The sequence below is a fragment of the Oncorhynchus keta genome, chromosome 10, assembly GCF_023373465.1.
Source record: "Oncorhynchus keta strain PuntledgeMale-10-30-2019 chromosome 10, Oket_V2, whole genome shotgun sequence".
Taxonomy (NCBI): Eukaryota; Metazoa; Chordata; class Actinopteri; order Salmoniformes; family Salmonidae; genus Oncorhynchus; species Oncorhynchus keta.
This window is the reverse complement of record NC_068430.1, coordinates 80,960,877-80,970,876: the sequence shown is the minus strand read 5'-3', so window position 1 is coordinate 80,970,876 and position 10,000 is coordinate 80,960,877. Positions and strand designations below refer to the sequence as shown.

The 10,000-nt window shown below is 44.2% G+C and overlaps 1 protein-coding gene across 1 annotated transcript in view; it reads right to left on the bottom strand.

The window, feature by feature from the left end:
• LOC118382179 (MYCBP-associated protein-like) overlaps positions 1–297 on the bottom strand; it is a 27,950-nt gene extending 27,653 nt beyond the window's left edge. Inside the window, exon 1 of the mRNA XM_052528386.1 lies at positions 111–297. Within this exon, the coding sequence (XP_052384346.1) occupies positions 111–237 (127 nt within the window). The 5' untranslated portion in view covers positions 238–297. The remainder of the gene's footprint in view (positions 1–110) is intronic.
• Positions 298–10,000: the final 9,703 nt, after the last annotated feature.

The following is a 10,000-nucleotide window of genomic DNA, read 5'->3' as shown; positions in this document are numbered from 1 at the left end:
CATCCATTGACGTAAATGCTGCCAGCTGTGTGAACAAAAACACAGCGTGTGTGTACGTACATGGTGTGTCTGCGCGTACATGTGCATCGTGTGTGTGTGTGTGTGTGTACCTGTGGAGGTGTTGAAGTAGAAGTGCTGTGTGTGTGTATGTGTCCTGGCGTCAGGGAAGCTATGTGGTACAGCCAGGCGCTGCCAGCTGTAGTAGACTGCTGTACTGCCCTCGTTCTGCACCTCCATGTCTGAACGGGCTCTCTCTCCTGACAGGGCCTCAAACGTTACCCTGGCGCTGATACCCACCTCCCCTAGGAGGAGAGAGAGAGAGGGGGAGAGGGGGAGAGGGAGATAGGGGGGGGAGAGGGGGAGAGAGAGGGAGGAGATTGGGGAGGGAGGAGGGGAGAGAGAGGTTTTAGGAGAAGAGGAGATGAAGAGAGGAGATTGGGAGGGAGGAGGGAGAGGGAGAGAGAGAGTTTTAGAGGAGGATGAAGAAGGAGGATGAAGAAGGAGGGGAGGGGGAGGGAGGAGAGAAGAGGAGAGAGAAGAAGGAGAGGGAGAGGTTTTAGAGGAGGATGAAGAAGGGAGATTGGGAGGGAGGAGGGAGAGATAATATGCAGTTTCTTTTGGTGTTGTATCATTTCTCCTCGACTCACCAAACAACAGACCATATGAACAATGAGTCTTATTATTCTACTGTCTATACGTGGTGGCTCCACAGGTTTAACAGTGTGTGTGTGTGTACCTCTATACGTGGTGGCTCCACAGGTTTAACAGTGTGTGTGTGTGTACCTCTATACGTGGTGGCTCCACAGGTTTAACAGTGTGTGTGTGTGTACCTCTATACGTGGTGGCTCCACAGGTTTAACAGTGTGTGTGTGTACCTCTATACGTGGTGGCTCCACAGGTTTAACAGTGTGTGTGTGTGTACCTCTATACGTGGTGGCTCCACAGGTTTAACAGGTTTGTACCTCTATACGTGGTGGCTCCACAGGTTTAACAGTGTGTGTGTGTACCTCTATACGTGGTGGCTCCACAGGTTTAACAGTGTGTGTGTGTACCTCTATACGTGGTGGCTCCACAGGTTTAACAGTGTGTGTGTGTACCTCTATACGTGGTGGCTCCACAGGTTTAACAGTGTGTGTGTGTACCTCTATACGTGGTGGCTCCACAGGTTTAACAGTGTGTGTGTGTACCTCTATACGTGGTGGCTCCACAGGTTTAACAGTGTGTGTGTGTGTACCTCTATACGTGGTGGCTCCACAGGTTTAACAGTGTGTGTGTGTGTACCTCTATACGTGGTGGCTCCACAGGTTTAACAGTGTGTGTACCTCTATACGTGGTGGCTCCACAGGTTTAACAGTGTGTGTGTGTACCTCTATACGTGGTGGCTCCACAGGTTTAACAGTGTGTGTGTGTGTACCTCTATACGTGGTGGCTCCACAGGTTTAACAGTGTGTGTGTACCTCTATACATGGTGGCTCCACAGGTTTAACAGATGTGTGTGTGTGTGTACCTCTATACGTGGTGGCTCCACAGGTTTAACAGTGTGTGTGTGTGTACCTCTATACGTGGTGGCTCCACAGGTTTAACAGTGTGTGTGTGTACCTCTATACGTGGTGGCTCCACAGGTTTAACAGTGTGTGTGTACCTCTATACGTGGTGGCTCCACAGGTTTAACAGTGTGTGTGTACCTCTATACGTGGTGGCTCCACAGGTTTAACAGTGTGTGTGTGGATACGTGGTGGCTCCACAGGTTTAACAGTGTGTGTGTGTGTACCTCTATACGTGGTGGCTCCACAGGTTTAACAGTGTGTGTACCTCTATACGTGGTGGCTCCACAGGTTTAACAGTGTGTGTGTGTGTACCTCTATACGTGGTGGCTCCACAGGTTTAACAGTGTGTGTGTGTGTACTCTCTGATACGTGGTGGCTCCACAGGTTTAACAGTGTGTGTGTGTACCTCTATACGTGGTGGCTCCACAGGTTTAACAGTGTGTGTGTGTACCTCTATACGTGGTGGCTCCACAGGTTTAACAGTGTGTGTGTGTGTACCTCTATACGTGGTGGCTCCACAGGTTTAACAGTGTGTGTGTGTACCTCTATACGTGGTGGCTCCACAGGTTTAACAGTGTGTGTGTGTACCTCTATACGTGGTGGCTCCACAGGTTTAACAGTGTGTGTGTGTACCTCTATACGTGGTGGCTCCACAGGTTTAACAGTGTGTGTGTGTACCTCTATACGTGGTGGCTCCACAGGTTTAACAGTGTGTGTGTGTGTACCTCTATACATGGTGGCTCCACAGGTTTAACAGTGTGTGTGTGTGTACCTCTATACGTGGTGGCTCCACAGGTTTAACAGTGTGTGTGTGTGTACCTCTATACGTGGTGGCTCCACAGGTTTAACAGTGTGTGTGTGTGTACCTCTATACGTGGTGGCTCCACAGGTTTAAGTGTGTGTGTGTGTACCTCTATACGTGGTGGCTCCACAGGTTTAACTGTGTGTGTGTGTACCTCTATATGTGGTGGCTCCACAGTTTAACAGTGTGTGTGTGTGTGTGTGTGTACCTTGTGAGAGGTGGAGTTGCCTGTCCAACGGGCGGGCTGCCCACAGAACCTCAGGGCAGGCACCAGCACCGCGTCCAGCATGACATCATCAAACTGCGACAGGGGGTCACTGGGAACAGACAGAGGGAGAGGTCATGTCTCAAATGCCATCCTATTACTTTTTAACAGAGGCCCCTATGGGCCCTACAGAGTGAATTAGGTGCCCTCTGTACCATAAGGCTCTGGTCGAAAGTAGTGCACTAGGACTATATAGGGCATTCAATTTGGGATGTACACTCAGTCACTATTGGCCAATGGACCAATATTTTGTACTTATTTTATTTTATTTAACCTTTATTTAACTGGGCAAGTCAGTTAAGAACAAATTCTTATTTACAATGACGGCCTACCGGGGAACAGTGAGTTAACTGCCTTGTTCAGGAACGATTTTTACCTTGTCAGCTCTGGGATTTGATCCAGGAAGCTTTCGGTTACTGGCACAACGCTCTCTAACCACTAGGCTACCTGCCGCCCCCAGAATCAATACACACGGTCACTATCAGCAACGCTACAATGGACCAACATGAGGATATCATCAGAATCAATACACACGGTCACTATCGGCAACGCTACAATGGAATCAACATGAGGATATCATCAGAATCAATACACACGGTCACTATCGGCAACGCTACAATGGAACCAACATGAGGATATCATCAGAATCAATACACACGGTCACTATCGGCAACGCTACAATGGAACCAACATGAGGATATCATCAGAATCAATACACACGGTCACTATAGGCAACGCTACAATGGAATCAACATGAGGATATCATCAGAATCAATACACACGGTCACTATCGGCAACGCTACAATGGAACCAACATGAGGATATGATCAGAATCAATGAGTCACTATCGGCAACGCTACAATGGAACCAACATGAGGATATGATGAATTAATGAGCCACTAGAAAAAGGTTTGTTAGTGAATTAGGAGATTGAGAGGGAGGTATTTCTTACTGGTTTTCCTTCTGCTCCACCTCCCTAAGCTCCTCCCTCTCCTCCTCCTCCAATAGGGGGGAATGCTTCACAGTGACAGAGGGAGGGCTGGCCTGAGGGCCAATCAGAAGCCATCATCTCCTAGAGAGGGGGAAGAAGACAGTATAGTGAGAGACTGGGAGAGGGAGAGGGAGAGAATAGGGTCCTGTGGCTCTGGCCAATAGTAGTGCACTATGTAGGGTATAGGGTCCTGTCTCTGGCCAATAGTAGCCACTATGTAGGGAATAGGGTCCTTGGCTCTGGCCAATAGTAGTGCACTGTGTAGGGAATATGTTACCATTTGGGATGCATGCTATAACTAGGGAACAAACCAGACAGTAATTGTTTTGAAATATGGCTGAACAGAGTATCAGGGTATCAAGGTGACAGGTAACAGCATAACAGGAAGATCATGTCCACCTCCACTGTCTTCATCTCATCATGTAGTCTCTGTTTCTACCACTGTCTTCATCTCATCATGTAGTCCTGTTTCTACCACTGTCCTCATCATGTAGTCTCTGTTTCTATACTGGTCCATCTCATCATGTAGTCTCTGTTTCTACCCACTGTCTTCTCTCATCATGTAGTCTCTGTTTTACACTGTCTTCATCTCATCAGTAGTCTCTGTTTCTAACTGTCTTCATCTCATCATGTAGCTGTTTCTACCCACTGTCTTCATCTCATCATGTAGTCTCTGTTTCTACCACTGTCTTCATCTCATCATGTAGCTCTGTTTCTACCCACTGTCTTATCTCATCATGTAGTCTCTGTTTCTAACTGTCTTCATCTCATCATGTAGTCTCTGTTTCTATCCAGTCTTCATCTCATCATGTAGTGTAGCTCTGTTTCTACCACTGTCTTCATCTCATCATGTAGTCTCTGTTTCTACCCACTGTCTTTATCTCATCATGTAGTCTCTGTTTCTGGCCACTGTCTTCATCTCATCAGTAGTCTCTGTTTCTCTGTCTTTATCTCATCATGTAGGGTGGGATCATGTAGTCTCTGTTTGGCCACTGTCTTCATCTCATCATGTAGTCTCTGTTTCTACCCACTGTCTTTATCTCATCATGTAGTCTCTGTTTCTACCCACTGTCTTCATCTCATCATGTAGTCTCTGTTTCTACCCACTGTCTTTATCTCATCATGTAGTCTCTGTTTCTATCCACTGTCTTTATCTCATCATGTAGTCTCTGTTTCTATCCACTGTCTTTATCTCATCATGTAGTCTCTGTTTCTCTGTCTTCATCTCATCATGTAGTTCTGTTTCTATCCACTGTCTTCATCTCATCATGTAGTTTCTCTTCATGTAGTCTCTGTTTCTACCCACTGTCTTCATCTCATCATGTAGTCTCTGTTTCTACCCACTGTCTTCATCTCATCATGTAGTCTCTGTTTCTATCCACTGTCTTCATCTCATCATGTAGTCTCTGTTTCTCTGTCTTTATCTTCTAGTCTCTGTTTCTATCCACTGTCTTTATCTCATCATGTAGTCTTCATCTCATCTCTGTTTCTACCCACTGTCTTCATCTCATCATGTAGTCTCTGTTTCTATCCACTGTCTTTATCTCAATGTAGTCTCTGAACCACTGTCTTCATCTCATCATGTAGTCTCTGTTTCTATCCACTGTCTTCATCTCATCATGTAGTCTCTGTTTCTACCCACTGTCTTCATCTCATCATGTAGTCTCTGTCTCATCATGTAGTCTCGGAGAGGTTCTACCACTGTCTTTATCTCATCATGTAGTCTCTGTTTCTACCCACTGTCTTCATCTCATCATGTAGTCTCTGTTTCTACCCACTGTCTTCATCTCATCATGTAGTCTCTGTTTCTACCCACTGTCTTTATCTCATCATGTAGTCTCTGTTTCTACCACTGTCTTCATCTCATCATGTAGTCTCTGTTTCTACCCACTGTCTCTGTTTCTATCCACTGTCTTCATCTCATCATGTAGTCTCTGTTTCTACCCACTGTCTTCATCTCATCATGTAGTCTCTGTTTCTACCACTGTCTTTATCTCATCATGTAGTCTCTGTTTCTACCCACTGTCTTCATCTCATCATGTAGTCTCTGTTTCTACCCACTGTCTTTATCTCATCATGTAGTCTCTGTTTCTACCCACTGTCTTCATCTCATCATGTAGTCTCTGTTTCTACCACTGTCTTATCCACTGTTTCTACCACTGTCTTCATCTCATCATGTAGTCTCTGTTTCTATCCACTGTCTTCATCTCATCATGTAGTCTCTGTTTCTACCACTGTCTCTATCTCATCATGTAGTCTCTGTTTCTATCCACTGTCTTCATCTCATCATGTAGTCTCTGTTTCTATCCACTGTCTTTATCTCATCATGTAGTCTCTGTTTCTACCCACTGTCTTTATCTCATCATGTAGTCTCTGTTTCTATCTCCAGTCTCTGTCTTCATCTCATCATGTAGTCTCTGTTTCTATCCACTGTCTTTATCTCATCATGTAGTCTCTGTTTCTACCCACTGTCTATCTCATCATGTAGTCTCTGTTTCTATCCACTGTCTTTATCTCATCATGTAGTCTCTGTTTCTATCCACTGTCTTTATCTCATCATGTAGTCTCTGTTTCTATCCACTGTCTTATCTCATCATGTAGTCTCTGTTTCTATCCACTGTCATCATGTAGTCTCTGTTTCATCCACTGTCTTTATCTCATCATGTAGTCTGTTTCTACTGTCTTCATCTCATCATGTAGTCTCTGTTTCTACCCACTGTCTTCATCTCATCATGTAGTCTCTGTTTCTACCCACTGTTATCCACTGTCTTCATCTCATCACTCTGTTTCTACCCACTGTCTTATCTCATCATGTAGTCTCTGTTTCTACCCACTGTCTTCATCTCATCATGTAGTCTCTGTTTCTACCCACTGTCTTCATCTCATCATGTAGTCTCTGTTTCTACCCACTGTCTTCATCTCATCATGTAGTCTCTGTTCTACCACTGTCTTCATCTCATCATGTAGTCTCTGTTTCTACCCACTGTCTTCATCTCATCATGTAGTTCTGTTTCTACCACTGTCTTCATCTCATCATGTAGTCTCTGTCTATCCACTGTCTTTATCTCATCATGTACTGTTTCTACCCACTGTCTTCATCTCATCATGTAGTCTCTGTTTCTATCCACTGTCTTCATCTCATCTACCCACTGTCTTCATCTCATCATGTAGTCTCTGTTTCTACCCACTGTCTTTATCTCATCAGTCTCTGTTTCTACTGTCTTTATCTCATCATGTAGTCTCTGTTTCTACCCACTGTCTTCATCTCATCATGTAGTCTCTGTTATCTCATCATGTAGTTCTGTTTCTACCCACTGTCTTTATCTCATCATGTAGTCTCTGTTTCTATCCACTGTCTTTATCTCATCATGTAGTCTCTGTTTCTATCCACTGTCTTTATCTCATCATGTAGTCTCTGTTTCTATCCACTGTCTTCATCTCATCATGTAGTCTCTGTTTCTACCCACTGTCTTTATCTCATCATGTAGTCTGTTTCTACCCACTGTCTTCATCTCACATGTAGGTTTCTACCCACTGTCTTCATCTCATCATGTAGTCTCTGTTTCTATCCACTGTCTTTATCTCATCATAGTCTGTACCCACTGTCTTCATCTCATCATGTAGTCTCTGTTTCTACCACTGTCTTCATCTCATCATGTAGTCTCTGTTTCTACTGTCTTTATCTCATCGTCTGTTTCTACCCACTGTCTTCATCTCATCATGGTCTCTGTTTCTACCCACTGTCTTTATCTCATCATGTAGTCTCTGTTTCTACCCACTGTCTTTATCTCATCATGTAGTTCTGTTTCTACCACTGTCTTCAGAGTCTCTGTTTCACTGTCTTTATCTCATCATGTAGTCTCTGTTTCTACCCACTGTCTTTATCTCATCATGTAGTCTCTGTTTCTACCCACTGTCTTCATCTCATCATGTAGTCTCTGTTTTCTACCCACTGTTATCTCATCATGTAGTCTCTGTTTCTACCCACTGTCTTCATCTCATCATGTAGTCTCTGTTTCTACCAGATCTCACATGTAGGATGTCTCAGTGACAGGGTTAATGTTACGTTGTAGAACAGGACTGTCTCAGTGTCTCAGTGACAGGGTTATTGTTACGTTGTAGAACAGGACTGTCTCATCTCACAGGTTTAGAACCCACTGACTGTCTCAGTGACAGGGTTTTACATTACTGTAGAACATGTAGTCTCTGTAGACATTGTAGAACTGTCTCAGTGACAGGGTTAATGTTACGTTTAGAACAGTATTTGTCTCACAGGGTTAATGTAGTCTCAACAGGACTGTCTCAGTGACAGGGTTAATGTTACGTTGTAGTCTCAACAGTAGAACAGGATTGTCTCAGTGACAGGGTTAATGTTACATGGACTAGTCTCTGTTTCTACCCACTGTCTTTATCTACAGTCTGAACAGGACTGTCTCAGTGACAGGGTTAATGTTCGTTTTACCCAACAGTAGAACAGGATTGTCTCAGTGACAGGGTTAATGTTACGTTGTAGAACACTGTCTCAACAGGGTTAATGTTATGTTATAGAACAGGATTGTCTCAGTGACAGGGTTAATGTTACGTTGTAGAACAGGACTGTCTCAGTGACAGGGTTAATGTTACGTTGTAGAACAGGACTGTCTCAGTGACAGGGTTAATGTTACGTTGTAGAACAGGACTGTCTCAGTGACAGGGTTATTGTTACGTTGTAGAACAGGACTGTCTCAGTGACAGGGTTATTGTTACGTTGTAGAACAGTAGAACAGGACTGTCTCAGTGACAGGGTTAATGTTACATTGTAGAACAGGACTGTCTCAGTGACTGTCTCAGTAGAACAGGACAGTGACAGGGTTAGAACAGGACTGTCTCAGTGACAGGGTTAATGTTACGTTGTAGAACAGTAGAACAGGACTGTCTCAGTGACAGGGTTAATGTTACGTTTGTAGAACAGGACTGTCTCAGTGACAGGGTTAATGTTACGTTGTATGTAGAACAGGACTGTCTCAGTGACAGGGTTAATGTAGAACAGTAGAACAGGACTGTCTCAGTGACAGGTAATGTTAATTGTAGAACAGTAGAACAGGACTGTCTCAGTGACAGGGTTAATGTTACGTTGTAGAACAGTAGAACAGGACTGTCTCAGTGACAGGGTTAATGTTACGTTGTAGAACAGTAGAACAGGACTGTCTCAGTGACAGGGTTAATGTTACGTTGTAGAACAGTAGAACAGGACTGTCTCAGTGACAGGGTTAATGTTACGTTGTAGAACAGTAGAACAGGACTGTCTCAGTGACAGGGTTAATGTTACGTTGTAGAACAGTAGAACAGGACTGTCTCAGTGACAGGGTTAATGTTACGTTGTAGAACAGTAGAACAGGACTGTCTCAGTGACAGGGTTAATGTTACGTTGTATAACAGTAGAACAGGACTGTCTCAGTGACAGGGTTAATGTTACGTTGTAGAACAGTAGAACAGGACTGTCTCAGTGACAGGGTTAATGTTACGTTGTAGAACAGTAGAACAGGACTGTCTCAGTGACAGGGTTAATGTTACGTTGTAGAACAGTAGAACAGGACTGTCTCAGTGACAGGGTTAATGTTACGTTGTAGAACAGTAGAACAGGACTGTCTCAGTGACAGGGTTAATGTTACGTTGTAGAACAGTAGAACAGGACTGTCTCAGTGACAGGGTTAATGTTACGTTGTAGAACAGTAGAACAGGACTGTCTCAGTGACAGGGTTAATGTTACGTTGTAGAACAGTAGAACAGGACTGTCTCAGTGACAGGGTTAATGTTACGTTGTAGAACAGTAGAACAGGACTGTCTCAGTGACAGGGTTAATGTTACGTTGTAGAACAGTAGAACAGGACTGTCTCAGTGACAGGGTTAATGTTACGTTGTAGAACAGTAGAACAGGACTGTCTCAGTGACAGGGTTAATGTTACGTTGTAGAACAGTGAACAGGAATGTCTCAGTGACAGGGTTAATGTTACGTTGTAGAACCTAGAACAGGACTGTCTCAGGACAGGGTCTAATGTTACGTTGTAGAACAGGAACAGGACTGTCTCAGTGACAGGGTTAATGTTACGTTGTAGAACAGTAGAACAGGACTGTCTCAGTGACAGGGTTAATGTTACGTTGTAGAACAGTAGAACAGGACTCTCTCAGTGACAGGGTTAATGTTACGTTGTAGAACAGTAGAACAGGACTGTCTCAGTGACAGGGTTAATGTTACGTTGTAGAACAGTAGAACAGGACTGTCTCAGTGACAGGGTTAATGTTACGTTGTAGAACAGTAGAACAGGACTGTCTCAGTGACAGGGTTAATTGTGGAGTGAGGACTGTCTCAGTGACAGGGTTAATGTTACGTTGTAGAACAGTAGAACAGGACTGTC